The sequence below is a fragment of the Hypanus sabinus genome, chromosome 14, assembly GCF_030144855.1.
Source record: "Hypanus sabinus isolate sHypSab1 chromosome 14, sHypSab1.hap1, whole genome shotgun sequence".
Taxonomy (NCBI): domain Eukaryota; kingdom Metazoa; phylum Chordata; class Chondrichthyes; order Myliobatiformes; family Dasyatidae; genus Hypanus; species Hypanus sabinus.
Window position 1 is genome coordinate 102,753,889 of NC_082719.1, and position 19,160 is coordinate 102,773,048.

General features: G+C 42.2%; 3 protein-coding genes across 5 annotated transcripts in view; 2 read left to right on the forward strand and 1 right to left on the reverse strand.

Annotated features, from left to right (window-relative positions):
• cfap53 (cilia and flagella associated protein 53) overlaps nt 1–4,231 on the forward strand; it is a 44,032-nt gene extending 39,801 nt beyond the window's left edge. Inside the window, exon 8 of the mRNA XM_059989736.1 lies at nt 3,854–4,231. Coding sequence (XP_059845719.1) covers nt 3,854–4,079 — 226 coding nt within the window. The 3' untranslated portion in view covers nt 4,080–4,231. The remainder of the gene's footprint in view (nt 1–3,853) is intronic.
• Nucleotides 1–18,810, reverse strand: part of ska1 (spindle and kinetochore associated complex subunit 1) — a 79,226-nt gene extending 60,416 nt beyond the window's left edge. Inside the window, exon 1 of the mRNA XM_059989739.1 lies at nt 18,675–18,810. The gene's annotated coding sequence lies outside the window, so the exon portion shown is untranslated. The remainder of the gene's footprint in view (nt 1–18,674) is intronic.
• A 185-nt stretch (nt 18,811–18,995) lies between these two features.
• The window catches only part of myo5b (myosin VB), a 299,416-nt gene continuing 299,251 nt past the window's right edge, over nt 18,996–19,160 (forward strand). For all 3 annotated transcript variants that reach the window (XM_059989735.1, XM_059989733.1, XM_059989734.1), the window contains exon 1: nt 18,996–19,133. In XM_059989735.1, coding sequence (XP_059845718.1) covers nt 19,107–19,133 — 27 coding nt within the window. In that variant the 5' untranslated portion in view covers nt 18,996–19,106. The remainder of the gene's footprint in view (nt 19,134–19,160) is intronic.

A 19,160-nucleotide genomic window follows, 5' to 3' on the forward strand; every position in this document is an offset into this window, starting at 1 on the left:
AACAAAAGAGTGGACAGATTTGCCTTAGTGGCACAGGCTGAGGGGAGATCCGAGAGGGATTTATAAGATTGAGAGGCATAGGTAGAGTAGACAGACAGTATCTTTTTCTGAGGGTCAAAATTTCTAATATCAGAGGGCATGCATTTCAGAGGAGATGTGAGGGTCGAGTTTTTTACACAGAGTGTGGTCGGTGCCTGGAATGCACTGCCTGGGGTGGTAGTAGAGGCAGATACATTGGGGACTTTAAAGAGCCATTTCGATAGGTACATGAACGTGAGGGAAATGGAAGGACATAAACATTGGGTAGGCAGAAGACATTAGTTTATCTGGCCACATAATTACTAATTTAATTAGTTCAGCACAAAACTGTGGGCTGATGGGCCTGTTCCTGTGCTGTACTGTTCTATGTTCCTTAAGTTTTCTCATTGTGTCGTCACTGATTAATTGAACTTGTAAAATTTGCACTCATTCCTCATTTACACTCAGAAGATAGGGCAACATCTATGGAGGGGAATGCTGAGACCCTTCCTGAGGAATAGGTAGCATGGGGTAGAAGTCAGAATAAGAAGGTGGTGGGAGAGGCAGAAATACCAGGTGAGGGGGAACACCGGTGAGGGAGAGGAGATGAAGCTGTGAGGGGAAAAGATAAAGGGCTAAAGAAGAAGAAGTCTAATAGGAGAGGACAATGGAGACAGACTATCCACTGATATGTTTTGCAGACCTACTGACTCTTAACTATACCACTACCCACCCTGTCACATGTAAACATGCTATTCAACCACTCTAATCCTATCAGATTCCTCTTTCCTCAGCACTTTACCTTTTTGACCTATCCCCTTCCAGCTTTATACTTCAATCCCCTCACCCACCCTCTTTTCCCTCATCTGGTCTTATCTATCTCCTGCTAGCTTGTATTCCTTCCCCTTTCCCACCTTCTTATTCCGGGTTCTGCCCCCATTCCTTTCCAGCCCTTATGAAGGGTGTCGGCCCAAAGTGTCGACTGTTTATTCCTCTCCATAGATGCTGCATGACTTTCTGAGTTCCTCCAGCATTTTGTGGGTGTTACTCAGGCCCAAAACATTTTAATTCACTTCTCATTCCCACTGCAAAGTGTCGGTCCTCTTGTGCTATGCTGAGGCCATCCTCATGATAGAGGAGCAACCCCTCATATTCTATCTGGGTAGTCCCCAACCTGATGGCATGAATATCAATTTCTGCTTCTGGTAAAAAAAAAGTTCCCTCTTCTTTTATTCCACACTCTAGGCTCTTACCTCTTCTCAACTGCCTATTAGCTCCCCCTAATGCACCTCCACATTTCCTTTTTCCTATGGTCTACTCTACTTCTCTTCTCTCCAGCCCTTTTCCTTTTCCACCCAGCTGGCTTCACCCATCACTCTCCAGCTTTCCTCCTTCCCGCCCCCCCCCCCCCCCCCCCATCTTTGAATTCTGGCATCTTCCCCCATCATTTCCAGTCCTGACGAAGGCTCTTGTCCTGAAATATGGACTGTTTGTTGCTCATTTCCAAGGATGCTGCCTGACCTGCTGAGTTCCTCCAACATGTGTGTTACTCTGCAGAATCTGATGTGTTCACATATTGAGTAATGGGTGTGCAAGTCCAAAAGATCCCTGAATGGGACAACGTGGGTAGATAGCGAGATCAGGAAGATGTATGTGATTCAGACCTTCATCAGTCAGGACATCAGAGCAGTGATGTTCTGCTACAACTTTATAAACTGTTTGTTAGACTCCAGCTCGAGGACCATGGGCATTCTGGTTACCGCACTGATAGCAGATTTTGTGCTGCAGTGAAAATACTTACAGGTGAAGGTGGAAGAGAAAGTACACAGTTATGATACATGATCTATAGATAAAGCACGTTAAGGAGGCAGTCAGTCACCCAGCCTTCTAGAAAGTGCAATAGGACTATTAAAATACAAACTTCACACCTTCTAAAAAGTTTAATCTTCTCTCACTCTGACCAACCATTCTAATTAGTCACCCTACCTACCACCCTCTACCTATCAATTACCCCTGTCACTGTACTGTAAACACTTTAAATTACTGTTATAATACTGTCTACATTGTAAATACATACTGGTATTTATGTATCTATGCACATTTTATTCCATATCCATAATTTATTTTTACATAATTTGTTCTTTATATAAAACTATAAGACATAGAAGCAGAATTAGGCCATTTAGCCCATTAAGTCTGCTCCACCATTCCATTATAGCTGATTTATTATCCCTCTTAACTCCATTCTCTTGCCTTCTCCCTTTCACCTTTGACACCCTTACTAATCAGGAACCTATCAACAGCTGCTTTAAATATACTAAATGACTTTCCCTCCACAGTCATCTGTGGCAATAAATTCCACATATTCACCCTCTGGCTATAGAAGTTTCTCTTCAACTCTCTTCTAGATGGATACTTTTGTATTCTGAGTCTGTGCCCTCTGGACAATTATTCAACAGTTGTTGAATCCAGAATAATTATTGAATTGTGTTGTGTTTTGTTGCATGCCACACCCTGACCAACACACCACATCAAATTCCTAATACAGATTAATGTATATGGTGAATAAAATTGATACTTGACAGAAGGTGCAGTACTTTCTGAGGAGCTGCCTCTGTAGTGAAAGAGAAGTGGGTGCAGTGCATTGGAATGACCAACAGATGGTGCCAAATGATTATTAGAAGGGTGAAATTTCATTGTATGATCCACAGCAACTTTTAATGCAGTAATTATTTAAAATTTACAAACTTTTTCTGAAATTGGTAGAAAGGTTCTACTGAAATAATGCACCAGATTGCATCAGGTCCCTAAAATTTGGATTACTCTAATTTATTTTGGTAGGAAAGAAGAGGGTCCTCCGGTCTTAGACACCTGAAAGGAATGGGAATTTCTGTATTCTGTACACAAATTCTAATTTCTGAGCTCTGTGCTTTAGCCTTCATACTGGTATAATAAACATTCCTGGAACTCTTGTAGTTAATGATTGTAATTGTTCATTATCAGATGACACAAAGGTGGTTGGTGGTGTGGATAGTGTAGCCGGTTGTCATAGGGGGCCATCCCATCACATTTAACAACATGATGTTGGTGTTTGTCGGGCCCCATCTCCGAACCCTCTCCACTTTGTCCTTAGATGTATTCAGTGCCCCTTCCTGCTAGGTCCTCCCAGGATGGAGAAACCCAGTGATGTTATGTTGAAGTTGTATAAGACATTGCTGGGGCTTAATTTAGAGTGTTCTGTGCAGTTCTGGTCACCTACTCATGGGAAAGATATAAATGAGTTTGAAAGAGTGCAGAGAAAATTTACAAGATGTTGTTAGGTCTTGAAGATCTGAGTTATAGGGAAAAGTTAAATAGGTTAGGCCTTTATTCCCTTGAGCCTAGGAGAATGAGGAGAGATTCGAAAGAGATAAAGTTATGAGGGATTTAGATAGGGTAAATACAAGCAGGCTTTTTCCACTGAGGTTGGGTGAGACTAGAAGTACAGGTCATAGGTTAAGGGTGAAAGATGAAATATTTAAGGGGAACATGAGGGGGAAATTTTTCACTCAGAATATGGTAAGAGTGTGTGATGAGCTGCCAGCAGAACTGGTAGATGTGGGGTCGATTTCAACGTTTAAGAGAAATTTGGATACATACCTAGATGGAAGGTGTATGGAGCGCTATGGTCCAAGTGCAGCTCGATGGTAGATTAATAGCTCAGCATGGAGCAGATGGACCAAAGGGCCTGTTTCTGTGCTGTAGTACTCTATGACTCAATATCTCCTCATAAGACATGCAATCGATGTACATGTGATAAATCTGAATCTGAATGAATATCATTGTTTGACTACAGGGCGAAACAAGAACGGAAAGCGAATCAGCAGGACCTCTTGGCTCAGATCAACTACCAAAAGGAACAGCGTGAGAGGGAGAAAGCAGAGAGACAGCGGGAAACTGAGGCAGCAAAACTGAAAGAGGTAACCTACCAGAGGAAACTTCAGGAAGCTCTTTCCAAACCTCTTACTGACTCTGAGAAAATTCACCCATGGAGGAGAAAACATTGTAGTGAAGTGTGTTAGATTCATGGATGGATGTCATGGTTTCATTTGATTTATAAGGGTATTTGAGTGGTATTTAATTCTTAGAAGAACATTTATTTCAAAAAATTGTGTAAAGTAGTTAATGATGTTGCCTAGAATTTGTTACATGTTCCTGTGTAACTTCACTAGTTTAATTATAACTTTACTAATTAAAATATTGAGCCAGAAAGTTGTGCTTTCTTTAGTTTATGTTTCCTTTCACACTGGATAAGTATTTTTAGATTACCACCTACAGTATAACGACACACATTTTGTCCTCAGAGTTCTCAATTTCATTCAACATTAGCAATCACATTACATCATTGTCTTCCATCCTCCTAATCTTTTTAAAATATAAAAAAAGTTGTTGAATGTTGTTGATTTTTGTTGCATGTAGTGCCATGTAGTGGGGTGTATGGGGAATCCAGAGAGTTTAGCACATCTGGCGGAGGGGCTTCTTCTGTCCATCTGGGGCAACTTACTCAGCTTGCGGTCCTCACCACACACTCAGCTCTTGGCTGTGGCTCCAAGTAACTGTTTGCATGTGACAGTGGCCACATCCTGGTACATTGCTTCAACAGACAGCTAAACCAGGTGAGGGTAGCTCACGAGCCTTATGCCCCAGTGTGATAAGGACATGCCAGTCCTATTATGCAAAGTCAGCTCTGGTGGACTAGACAGATTAGATCTACAGTGAGATCCAGTTTCCAGGGAGGCAGTTCTGCAGTGCTCCATGGAGGGCAAAGGGCATGATATGGCACAGAAGTCATGGTTATCCAGTACAACCAAGGAAGATTACAGTTGTAATGCTTATCGTACCACTGGACCCGGACTTCTGAGAGAGTGGAACTGCCCCAGTGCAATGACCTCCACTTTAAAAACTCTCCCACACAGGTTTCCTGTCATCATTGGACATGATGAGCAACCATCAGTGTCAACACATCACAGCGAATTCCTAACCCATCCTTGATCTCACTTGTGTAACCTCCTACCTATTCAGACACAGTCAGTAAAGTTCCTTCTACCTGACCTGCATCGTCACCTTAAAGAGTCCCAACATTCCTTACTTGCCTCTTCCCCTTTTGTACCAGGTGATATATTCCACAACATCAATAGAATTGCTTCTACTTCCACAGGAGCCTAAAGAAATTTGACATGTTCACTTCGACCCTTGCCAATTTTTATTGATGCCCCAAAGAAAGCAGATCACCAGAATCTGCTTCAAGACACCCCTAGGAGTTTCAGCCTGATCTACTAATTTCCAAAATTGGGCAGGGATTAGACTATATGACCATAAGGCATAGGAACAAATCCAGGCCATTGAGTCCGCTTCGCCATTCCATCATGGCTGATTTGTTATCCTTCTCAACCCCATTCTCCTATCTTCTCCCCACTACCTATGGCACCATTACTAAACAAGAAGTTAGTATAACAACCATTGTCTTCTTTTGCAAGGCTTGATGCCAGCCTTTGGAGTGAATATCATTGATGCCCATTGAGTGCAGTTCTATAGGATTCATAGGTGCCTCCCTTTGTCAGATACTACCTCAGTGTCATTGACAAGCATTTACACCACATCTCTGAAATTTAAATCTTTTGTCCATATTTTAACCAAGATTTGGAACTGAGTAATCCATGCCAAATCAAAACAGTGTATCTGTTGGTTTGCTATTGATAAGTAAGTGCCTCTTGACAGCACTCCTCCTCAAATTCAAAGAAAATTTATTATCAAAGCACATACACATCACCATATACAACCCTGAGATTCATCTTCTTGCAGGTATTCATAGTAAATTCAAAGAAACAACAACAAAGAGCAAAATAATAATAATAAATATCAAGAACAAGAGATGACCTGGGTGTTTGGGTCCATCATCAGGGCTCCCACCACCACCTAGGACATGCTTTCTTCTTGCTGCTGCCTCTGGGAAGAAGATACAGGGGCCTCAGGACTCACACCACCAGGTTAGGAACAGTTATTACCCCTCAACCATCAGGCTTCTGAACCAATGGGGAGAACTTCACTCGCCCCATCTCTGAAGTGTTCCCACAATCTATGGACTCACTTTCAAACACTCTTCAGCTGATGTTCCAAATATATATTGCTTATTTATTTATTTATTATTGTTTATTTCTTTTTGTATTTGCGTAGTTTGATGTATTTTGCACACTAGTCTTCCCTGTTGGTGTGGTCTTTGATTGATTCCATTATGGTTATTGTATTTATTGAGAAAATGAATCTCAGGATTGATTATGGTGACATATATGTTCTTTGATAATAAATTTACTTTGAACTTTTCAAGAGTCCTTGAAAGTGACTCCATAGGTTGTGGAAACAGTTCAGTGAGAAGGAAGATGTTAATTCCATGCTACGGATAAGACCATAAACACAGGAGATTCTGCAAAAGCTGGAAATCCAGAGCAACAGACACAAAATACTGGAGAAACTTAGCAGGTCAGGCAGTGTCGATGGAAAGGAATAAACAGACTAAGACCCAAAACTTCAACTGTTTATTCATTTCCATAGGTGCTGCCTGACCCTCTGAGTTCCTCCAGTATTTTGTGTGTTTTGCTCAAGATTCAAGATAGTTCCATGTCATTTCCCAGTGCACAGATATAAAAGAGAATGAAATATTTGTTACTCTGAATCTGATTCAACATAAAAAATACAACAAGAGAAAGAACTCAATAAAAAAATCATAATAAATATAAATACATAGTATAATTTGTGTGTGTGCATGTGTATATATATATATATATATACATATATATATGCTGCTGTATCTATATATATGTATTATATATATAGATATTGATGGTCCAAGTGATGCTAGGCGCAGGAGTGGCTCTACATAAGGTGACTGACAGGAAATGATAGAGTAATGGTGGTTGGGGGTGTGGAGGAGTTGGTTAGTGAGTGGAGATGCTGATCACCTTACTGCTTTGGGAAAGTTAACTGTTTTTGAGTCTGGTGGTCCTGGTGTGGATGCTACTGTACATAGCCTTCTCTCTGATGGAGTAGGACAAACAGTCCATGAGCAGGATGGGTAGGATCCTTCATGATGTCACTGGTCCTTTTCTAGCACCTTTCTGTATATATGTCCTTAATGGTGGGTAGGCTGGTGCCAGTGATACATTGGGCAGGTTTGCCTAGCTATTGTAGAACCTTTCTGTCTGCTGTCATGCAGTTTCTGTACTGCGTTAGGATGCTTGTTACTGTGCATTTGTAGAATGATGTGAGTAGAATCTCCTGTATTCATAATTAGCATTATTCAATCACTTTTCATAACTACAAATGCTCCCTTTGTTTTTTTTTTGATATCCTTTTCCCTTCTCTGCATCTGAAAACAAATTTGATTTTAACTTTTTCTAGTTCTTTTGGAAGGAAACCAATGTGAAATCTTGACATCAAGGAGATACTTAATAAAGTGGCCACCGAGAGTGTTTCTGTGCGTTTGTATTTGTGATGAGGGGCCTCGGTCTGAAAAGTCATTTCTTTTTTCCTTTCCATAGATGCTGCCTGACCTGCTGAGTTTCTCCAGCGTTTAGTGTGTGTAACATTTTAAAATGCCATTTCTGTTCCTCTCTCTACAAATGTTGCAGGATATGCTTAGTATTTCCAGCAATTTGTTTCAGGTTTCCATCACCTGCAGCATTTTGCTAGTGTACTCTCCAATGAGATCTTTTTGATTGGATAGCATTTCCTGTCCGAAGACTAAGTTACTGACCAGTCTTGTAATGCTTTACTTTGATTAAAAATACCCCCTTGCAAAAATATGTTTATGTATTTTATGTGGTGAATTGTTTTACTTTACATTTGGTGGCCACTTTAAGTACCCTTTGTACCTAATAAAGTGATCACTGAGTGTCCGTCTATGATCTTCTGCTGCTGTAGCCATCCGCTTCATGTTCACAGATGCTTTTCTGCACACCACTGTTGTAATGTGTGGTTATTTGAGTTACTCTTGCCTTCCTGTCAGCTTGATCCAGTCTGGCCATTCTCCTCTGACCCCTCTCATTAACAGAACTGCCACTCACTGGATGTTTTGTTTTGGTTTCTTGCACTGTTCTCTGTAAACTCTAGAGACTGTTGTGCACGAAAATCCTAGGAGATCAGCAGTTTCTGAGATGCTCAAACCACCCCATCAATCATTCCACTGTCAAAGTCATTTTGATGTTTGTTCCAAACAACAAATGATCCCCTGCATAATTTTATGTTTTGAATTGCTGCCACATGATTGGCTGACCATATATTTGCATTAATGAGCAGGTGAACACTGAGTGAATATTAAACTGCAGTATTAATAATTTAATGGGTTGGCATATAAATTAGTTCATAGAACTCCTGGTACATCAATGAATTTCAATTTCCTATGATTCATCGGGCTGCTAATTAACTACACGAATGATACACTGATTAATGTAGGTAATAACAATCCTGTGAACTACCCTGGATGCTCATTTTGCACCTCATTGTTAAGTATATCCTAACCATTCTGTTACATTTTGGTAAATATAACAAGACAGCATCATTAGAAATTGAAATTCACTGATGTACCATAAGAGTATGTAGGAGCAGCATTAGGCCATTTGGCCCATTCAGTCTGGTCTGCCATTTATTGTTCCTCTCAACCCATTCTCCTGCCTTCACCCCAAAACCTTTGATGCCCCGATTAATCAAGCACCTGTCAATTTTCACTTTCCCAGAAGCTTATGAACTAATTTATTCTTCACCTATTGTTAATGTAGCAATTTCATATAAATTAAAATTTCCTATAAAGTCACTGACTCATAGGGGTGCAAGGGTTCCTCAAACCTAACATTACTTCTCAGGCAACAATTGTTCATTGGCTTGCCATGAACATAAGATCATAAGACACTGGAGCAGAATTAAGCCATTGAGTCTGTCTGCCATTTGCCACTCCACCCCATTCTCTTGCCTTCCCACCGTTACCCTTCACACCCTGATTTATCAAGAATCTATCAGCCTCCACCTTGAATAAATCCAAAGACCTTGTCTTCACAGCAGCCTGTGGCAACAAATTCCACAGATTCACCACCCTCTGGCTAAAGAAATTACTCCTCATCTCTGTTCCAAATGGACATCCCCATATTCTAAGGTTGTGTACTATGGTCCTAGACTCCCCACAGGGATTACAGGGATTATCCAAACCTATGTACAAAATAAAAGAATTTCCAGAACAGAAGATTCAACTTTCTACCCATGCTAACTCTCAAGTAAGTTGTCTTAGATCTATTAATCTGCCATTTACCCTTTCTATTTTAAAAATATTTGTTCCATTTTCTTTTTACATCTACAGTGGATTCTTTTCTAAAAACCATTCCATAAAGGTTATAATATTAAGGTTTCTACTTGTCCCTTCACAGAACATAAAACATTATAGCATAGTACAGGCCCTTTGACCCACAATGTTGTGCCAACCTTTTAACTCACTCTGAGATCAACCTAATCCTTCCATCCTACATACCCTTCCACTTTTCTATAATTCATATGCTTGTCAAAGGCTCTTTTGAATCTCCCTTATGTATCTGCCTTTACCAACACCCCTGCAGTGCATTGCACCATTCTGTGTAAAAGGAAACTTGCCATAGAACACTACAGTACAGGCCCTTCAGCCCTCTATGTTGTGCTGACCCATATAATCCTTAAAAAAAAGTACTAAACCTATACTATCCCATAACCCTCTATTTTTCTTTCATCCATGTGCCTGTCCAAGAGGCTCTTAAATACCCCTCATGTTTAAGCCTCCACCACCATCCCTGGCAAGTCATTCCAGGCACTCACAACCCTCTGTGTAAAAAAACTTACCCCTGATGTCTCCCCTAAACTTCCCTCCCTTAATTTCGTACATATGCTCTCTGGTGTTTGCTATCGGTGCCCTGGGAAACAGGTACTGAGTATCCACCCTATCTATGCTTTTCATAGTCTTGTAGACCTCTATCAAGTCCCCTCTCATTCTTCTACGCTCCAAAGAGAAAAGTCCCAGCTCTGCTAACCTTGCTTCATATGACTTGTTCTCCAAACCAGGCAACATCCTGGTAAATCTCCTCTGCACCCTCTCCATAGCTTCCACATCCTTCCTATAATGAGGTGACCAGAATTGAACACAATACTCTTAAGTGCGGTCTCACCAGCAATTTGTAGAGTTGCAACATGACCTCTCTACTCTTAAACTCAATCCCCCTGTTAATGAAGCCTAGCATCCCATAGGCCTTCTTAACTACCCTATCAACCTGTGCAGCGACCTTGAGAGATGTATGGTCCCTTTATTCATCCACACTCTTAAGTAACTGACCATTAATCCTGTACTCAGTCTTCTGGTTTGTCCTTCCAAAATGCATCACCTCACATTTATCGGGATTGAACTCCATCTGCCATTTTTCTGCCCAACTCTGCAGCCTGTCTATATTCTCTTGTAACCTTTGACAACCTGAAGCTCCATCCACTACTCCTCCAAACCTCTGATCTCCACCCTATACTTTCCTCCAATCACCTTAAGGTTATGCTCCCTCATATTAACTATTTCTGCTTTGGTTGTCCACTCGATCTATGCCTCTCATCATCTTGTACACCTTTACTAAGTCATCTCTCAACATACTTTGCTCCAAAGAGAAAACCCCTGGCTTCAGGTTTAACTTGTCAGTGGTTGAACTTGGGGCAACTCATGTCCTAAGGTAACTAAGTCACTGTAAGGAAATGAGGAAAAGATAATCCCAGATATCTGTCCTTGTCTCATCACAGTTAGTAATACCACTGCATGTGTTTGTATAAGTTACACACAGTCTGTGGGGAACCATGTTATGCATGTATAGAATTCCCAACTGGAGTCTCCTCTCCTTTTACCCTGTCCCTCCTAACATCACCTCCTTCCCATGCTTTGGTGACTACCATGCCAATTGAGAACATTCAAGATGGACTTGGAGGTGGACCAGACTTGGTAAGTTTTTAAATTGGTTTATTATTATCACATGTATCGAGGTACAGTTAATATCTTGTCTTGCATGCTGTCCATGCAGATCAAAGAATTACAACAGTACATCGAGGTAGTGATGCTGGTGGTGGTTGTCCATCGTATCCAAGAACAGTGCGGGAGAGTTTTTAAAGTGTAAAGCTAGTGTAATTGGGTCATTTCCACTCTCTCAATCTCAGAAGTCCAAGTCCAGTGGTACAAACAAGCATCACAAACTGGGGTCGTCCTTGGTTGTGATGGATGACCCTCATGTCTAATGTGCCTTGTCATGCCCTTTGCTCTCCACAGAGTGTTGCAGGAACTGCCTTCCTGGTCATTGGGTCTCATTGGGTCTCAACTGCCGAGACTGCTGGAGCTTATTTCACATGCTAGGACAGGTATGTCCCTACCTCACTGGGTATGAGGCTGCCTGTCGAAGTTGTGTATCAGCGTGTGGCCGCTGTTGCATGCAAACAGTTACTTAGATCCACAGGTGAGAGCTTAGTGTCTGGTGGGGACCAAAGGTGAGTGAGCTGACTAGAATGAACATGACACACCCCTTCACTACTCCTGAACACCCCTTACACCCTACTGAGGTAGTACAAGGTAAAAAAAAAAGTTCAAAATAAGATGTAATAGCTTGCGGAAATGTTAACAAAATGGCATTTTTGTCTGTAACCAAATGGAACATGTATTGTAGCAGAGTGCTTTGCTATGAGTGTCCATGCAACATTATACTGATGGACCCTGACTACATGACAAACTGCAGAAAGACAAGCAGATGCCTTACTGGAAGAATGCCTAACACACTGATGAAGCAGACCAATAAAATGCACCCTGTCCTTGAACTGAGCCAATATTTAGATATAATGGAGAGACTTCTCTGTAGATTGTCACCTTGCTGTAGTGGAAAAGCTTGTGTGGTCCTGAGTTGCCGAGAGTGATGCCTTACCCATGGTGGTAAGGTCGGGGGTGAGGTCCCTGACAAAGAACAATCCAACAAAGACTTCAATGTTGGAACAGGCAGACAAAGTTACTTCAAACTCAACGGCTGTGAAGGCGGATGAAGGCCGCAACAAATCCATCAGCTCCAATCATCGTGGTTTCCGTGCCATTGGAATCAGTTGGTTGATTTGTGAAGTATCGTATGCTCTTGGAGTGCAACATCAAGTACACGTTAAACAAATACACGCACAGCCATCTTCACTCTGTGGAGACGGAACGAAGACCATCATCCTCGACCTCGAGGGATCGCCACGATGACGTCGATAATGGAGAGACTATGCTCTGTTTTTTCAAAGCCATCACCAGCTCATGTGTGGTGCTAGTTTTTCCTTGCAGCAAGTAAAATAAACATGCTTATGATTAATCCACTCACAGTTAATTGTTGTTTGTTATAAGTAGCAGCAAGAAGGTGCTCAACAAGCTACGGAGAAAGCACATTGCAGGTAGGCCATAAGATGGATGGTAGATTGTGAAATCAAGGGTCCATTTTATTTTACTAGGGATCTGTTTAATGGTCTGAATACAGTGGGTTAGAAGCTGTCCTGGAGCCTGACGGTACATGCTTTCAGGCTTTTGTATCTTCTACTTTACTTACTTTATTGTCACCAGACCATTGATACTAGAGCATACAATCATCATAGTGATATTTGTTTCTGCGCTTTGTGCTCCCTGATGTACAAATGGAAGTAAATATAATAAAAAATGTAATTATAAATCATAATTAGAAAATAGAAAAGGTAAAGTATGGTAGTGCAAGTCAGGTCCAGATATTTGGAAGGTACGGCCCAGATCCGGGTAAGGATCCATTCAGCAGTCTTATCACAGTTGGAAAAAAGCTGTTCCCAAATCTGGCCGTACGAATCTTCATGCTCCTGATCCTTCTCCCGGAGGGAAGTGGGACAAAAAGTGTGTTGGCTGGGTGGGTCTTGTCCTTGATTATCCTGGCCGCACTGCTCTGACAGCGTGTGGTGTAAAGTGTGTCCAAAGATGGAAGATTGGTTTGTGTGATGTGCTGGGCTAGGTTCACAATCTTCTGCAGCTCCTTCCGGTCTTGGACAGGACAACTTCCATACCAGGTTGTGATGCACCCTAGAAGAATGCTTTCTATGATGCACCTATAAAAATTAGTGAGGGTTTTAGGGGACAGGCCAAATTTCTTCAGCTTTCTCAGGAAGTAAAGGGCCTTCTTGGCAGTGGACTCTGCTTGTCATTTGTGATATTCACCCCGAGGAACTTAAAGCTTTTGACCTGTTCCACCTGCGCACCACCGATGTAGATGGGGTCGTGTGGTCCACTACTCCTTCTGAAGTCAACAACCAATTCTATATGATGGGTGGGGTGGGGGAAGAGAAGAAAGAATATCTGAGGTAAGGTGGGCTCTTTGATTATGTTGGCTGTTTTACTGAGGCAGTGAGAAGTCCATGGAGAGGCTTATGTCCATGATATATGAGCTGTATTCACAACTCTGCAGTTTGGTGTGGTCACGTGCAGGGTTGTTGCCATGGTGCATCCAGATTGGATGCTTCCCATGGTGCATCAATAAAAATGGGTTTACCTCTAGTTTACTTTGTACTTTGAGTACAGACCATGAAATGCTCCTCATGAACCTCCTCTGGACACCCCAGACCAAGGCTTGCACAGTGAATAGCAGGGACCTGGACAGTGATGTAGACAGAGAGTTAGGGTAAAAGAACAATGTTACATGAAAATGTCACCATGGGTAGACAGGGTGGTGAAGGACGCGTTTCGCACTCTTGTCTTCATCAGTCAGGACACTGAGTATAAGAGTTTGGACATCGTATCTCACTGGTGAGACTACACTTGGGGAGTAGTTCTGGTCACATAGCAAAGGGAAGGATGTCATGAAACTAGAAAGAGAGCAGAGAATATTCACAAGATAAACACAAGAGATTTCACAACTGTTGGAAATCAAGAGTACTTACTTAAGTAATTAAGCCACCGGGTCATAGGCTGCTGTGCAGCTCCTCAGAGTCATCTGTCCTGGCCATTTGAAGACCCTTCCTTTCCCAGGGATGAGTTTTGAGCTTCTGTTGGCATTTCTGTAGCTCTGGGCTTTTAGGGGGACGGGGCTGCTAGTTCCATGCCCAACCCTCTTCCTTTCGCAGCCGGGTTCGGCACCGTCCATGGCAGAGTTGCAAATTCAGAACAACACACACAAAATGCTGGAGGAACTCAGCAGGTCAGGTAGCATCTATGGAGAGGAATAAACGGTCCATGTTTCAGGCTGAGACCCTTCATCAGGTCTGGAAGGGGAAAGAAGCCAGAATAAGAAGGAGGGAGGGATGAGAAGTTTGAGTAGCCTCCAACCTGACAACATGAACATTGATTTCTCTAACTTCTGTAATTTCACCTCCTTCTCACTTCTCTCTTTTTACATTCCCCAATCTATCTTTCCTCACTTTCCCATCACCTCCCTCTGATGCCCTTCCTTCTTCTCTCTCTCCCATAGTCCATTCTCCTCTTCTATCAGATTCTTTCTCCTCCAGGCCTTTACCGTTTCACTTCCCAGATTCTTATGTCATCCATCGATAACCTGCTAGCTTGTACTCCTGATCTTGTACTCCTGCTAGCTTGTACCATCCTGACGAAGGGTCTCAGCCCGAAACATCAACAGTGTTTCTCCACATAGATGCTGCCTGGCCTGCTATGTTCCACCAGCATTTTGTGTGTGTAGCTTGTACTCCTTCCTGCCTCTCCACCTTCTTATTCCGCTTTCTTCATTGGGATTCAGCCTGAAACAAAGACTCCACACATGCTGCCTAACCTGCTGAGTTCCTCCAGCATTTTCTACTTTTGTTTCAGATTTTCCAGCGTCAGTAGTTTTTGTTTTATTTTTCGGATGGAAAGGTGTAATGAGCTCTTCGGGCCTGTGTGGGGCACCCAAGAGCATTGGGCGCCACCATCTGAAGAGCACCTGAATTAGTTTATCGTTGTTTAACGAGAGTCCTTAATCATTTAGAGTTCCTTGTGTTTTTCTTGAGTACATTGTTCTTTGTAATGAATCTCCTGATGCCTTCTGTTTCAGTTTGTTAAGTTTATTTTGATAGGCTCGGGGATTCTGTGTTACTTTGTTTATTTAAGTGGATGCTTGATTAGTACTAATCGCGGGGTCCAAGAAGAATGATACTTTTTGCTGTGTCGCTCGACTGAGCCACCAATGTTATCAGAATCAGATTTAATATCATAATTTCACAATGATATGAAATTTGTTGTTATGTAGCAGCAGTACATTTCAATGCATAATAATAATTTTGGAATTATATTGAATAAATTCTTGTCGCTGTCCTACATTTCCAAGTTCTGTCATTCCTCTGCAGTCATTACCCACACACCCTGTAACAAAAAGGAACGTGATTTTGTTGTCCCAAACTCCTCCTGAGTTTTCTCACCGGTTACTTTCAGCAATAATGGTCTTTGGCCTTATGATAATTAAGAAATAGGATCCTCATGGTTGTAATGGTTGGACATTGACGAACCTAAGTGGTCTTGAGAGCTAGAGGGAGGGTTGAGGTTACAGGGGTGAGATAGATCAGCTAGTTGAGTGGTGACACAACAACAACCATGCACTCAATGTCAGGAAGACGTAGGGATTGATTGTGGACTTCAGGAAGGGGAAGTCGGTGGAACACACACGCAAGTCCTCATCAAGAGTCAGTAGTGGAAAGGGTGAGCAGCTTTAAGTTCCTGGATGTCAACATCTGGAAAGACCTCTCCTGCAGCCAACATATTGATGCAATTATGAAGAAGGCAAACCAGAAGCGATACTTCTTTAGGAGTTTTGGTATATCACAAAATTCTATAGATATCCAGTGGAGAGTGTTCTGACTGGTTGCATCACCTGAGGGTATGGAGACACCAATGCAGAGGATTGCAAGAGGCCGCAGAGGGTCTCAACTAGCTCCATCACAGGCATGACTCTCTTCAAAAAGTGCAACCCAAGACCTTCCCCATCTGAAACATGCCCTATTTTCATCACTGTCACTGGGAGGAGGTACAAGAGCCTAAATACAGACACTCAAAGTTTAAAACTTCAAAGTAAATTTATTATCAAAGTACATATATGTCACCATATACAACCCTGAGATTCATTTTCTGAATCAGAATGAGGTTAATTATCACTGGCATGTGTCATGAAATTTGTTACCTTAGCAGAGGCAGTTCAATGCAATACCTAATAAAGAATAAATAAATAAGTCAATTACAGTATATGTATATTGGAGATAAAAATCATGCAAAAGCAGAAATAATGTATATTAAAATAGTGAGGTAGTGTTCACAGGATCGATGTCCATTTAGGAATCGGATGGCAGAGGGGAAGAAGCTGTTTCTGAATCGCTGAGTGTGTGCCTTCAGGCTTCTGTACCTCCTACCTGATGGTACCAGTGAGAAAAGGGCATGTCCTGGGTGTTGGGGGTCCTTAATAATGGATGCTGCCCATCTGAGACACCGCTCCCTGAAGATGTCTTGGGTACTTTTGGGTACTTTGTAGGCTAGTACCCAAGATGGAGCCGACTATATTTATAGCCCCCTGCAGCTTCTCTAGGTCCTGTCCAGTGGCCTGTCCTGCCCCATTCCAGACAGTGTTGCAGCCTGTCTGAATGCATCTATAGAACAGTACATCTATAGAAGTTTTTGGGTGTTTTTGTTGATGTACCAAACCTCTTCAAACTCCTAATAAAGTATAGCCACTGTCTTGCTTTCTGTATTGCTACATCGATATGTTGGGACCAGGTTAGGTCCTCAGGGATCTTGACACCCAGGAACTTGAAGCTGCTCACTCTCTCCACTTCAGATCCCTCTATGAAGACTGGTATATGTTCCTGCATCTTACCCTTCCTGCATACATTCACAGTAAGTAGAAGAAACACAATAGAATCAATGAAAGACTGCACCCAACAGGATGGACAACAATGTGCAATTACAAAAAGAAAGAAAGAATAAGTCAATCAGCAATAAGTATAGAGAACATGAGATGAAGTCTTTGAAAGCGAGGTAGGTTGAGGGAACAGGTCAGTGTTGGGTTGAGTGAGGTTATCCCATCTGGTTCAAGATTTAGGAGCAGCTTCCTCCCCTCCACCATCAGAACCCATGAACACTGTTGCTTTTTTAAAAACTGTGCATTTGGTCTGTAATTTATAGTCTTTGCACTGTGCTGCTGATGAAAAAAAAAATCCATATAGGACAGTGATCATACACCTGATTCTTATTCAAGACTTGTAAAGTTACCAGTCTTTATGAGAGAGCAAGTGAAAAAGACCTTCCAGAGGGACAGGCAAAAAGTCTCGTTAACTCATGGAAGAGCTGAGAGTTGAGGAAAACTTCCTCACCACATGCCTCAGTTTGGGATTTGCTCACTCTAATTAAAGGATTCTTGGTATGTCTGAAATAATTAATTTTTGAGATTTATATATTTTATGTCTGTGCACTATAATGCTGCTGTAAAACAACAAATGTAACATCTTATCAGACTGATAATAAACCTGATTCTGTTTCTTTTTGGTGTTATTTATTTGTTTTGTAATTTATAGTAATTTTATGTCTACCATTGAGGCAATACAAATTTCACATCCACTAAAACAGTGATAATAAACATGGATCTGATTTTTTGCACTATATTTTGTAATTTGTAAGAACTTTACGTTTTTGCTCTGTAGAGTACTGGAAAATAAGATGTTGCTGATTCTAAATCTGATTCCTCTTTTGAAAAAATTACAGTATTTTTTTCTCTCTTTGCACTGTACACTTGCCACTTAACAACAAATTTCACATCTTAAGTCCGTGATAATAAACCTGATTATACTTCTGTTTTGCACTGATTATTTATTTTGTAATTTGTTCCAAGTTTATATCTGTGCACTAAGCTTCTGCAGAAAAACACACATTTCACATCATAAATACATGGTAACTTAAGTGGCACAGTAGCATAGTGATTATCACAACGGTTTCTAGCACAGACCGTGTTCAATCCCTGCCGCTGTCTGTAAGGAGTTCGTGCGATTGCTGAGGGGTGTGTGTGTGTGTGTTTCTGTCTGTCTGTCTTGGATTTGCAGATTTTCTCCTGTTCCGATGGTTAAGTCGGATGACAACGCAGCTCCAAGGGTCTATTCTGCGTTTGTACTTGGGTAGCTGGATACAGAGATACAGGGCTTCATTCACTAGAACGAGAGTACCCAATCCTTTTTTATGCTGCGGAAATTTGATAGAGGTGTATAAAATTATGATTATAGATAGGGTATCTGCAAGCAGGCTTTTTCCAATGAGGCTAGAACAAGAGGTCATAGGTGAAATGTTTAAGGGGAACACGTGGGAAACTTCTTCACTCAGAAGGTGGCGAATAAACTGTCAGCGCGTTTAATATCAGCGTTTGGATGGGAGCGGTATGGAAGGCAGGTCATTGGGACTAGGCAGATTAATGGTCCGGCACATAGTAGATGGGCCGAAGGGCCTGTTTCTGTCATATAGTGTTCTATGACGATAATAAATCTGGTTTTTGCACCAGTTTTATTTATTTTAAAAATTGTAATAACTTTATATCTCTGCACCGTGCCGCTGCCGCAAGAGAACACATTTCACGTTATCTAAGATAGCGATAATAAACCTGATTCTGAGTTCTCGTCCCGAGAGAAACCCGAACAGTCGCCGTCCCGGTCCCGGTCCCTCGGCAGGGGGAGTCGCTCGGGTCGGGCAGCCTGGGAAGGCGGAAGTGGCCGGTAGATGTCTCACCGCCGTTGCCCGCCTGTCCCCACATCACCTTCATCTTTTCTCTTCTCCCGCACCGGACTTGTGCGGCCGAAAGCGCAGCCACCGTTTCCCCTCAGTCCCGCCGGGCAGCGGGAGGCGCCCGCGAACTCGGTGCGAAGCGAAGCCGGCACCTGGGGAGAGGTCGCTGGGAGGCGGAGACAGGGAGGAGGCGGACGCAGGGAGGGAGAGAGGGAGAGCGGTGTTGAACATGGCGACCGGGAAGCTGCCGCCCTCCCGACGCGAAGTGTAGGCGGCCCCAGCGGAGCGGCGTCTCCCGGAGACCGGCGACATGTCGGTCTCGGAACTTTACAGCAAGGTGAGTGAGTCTGGTGTCGCTTCAGTT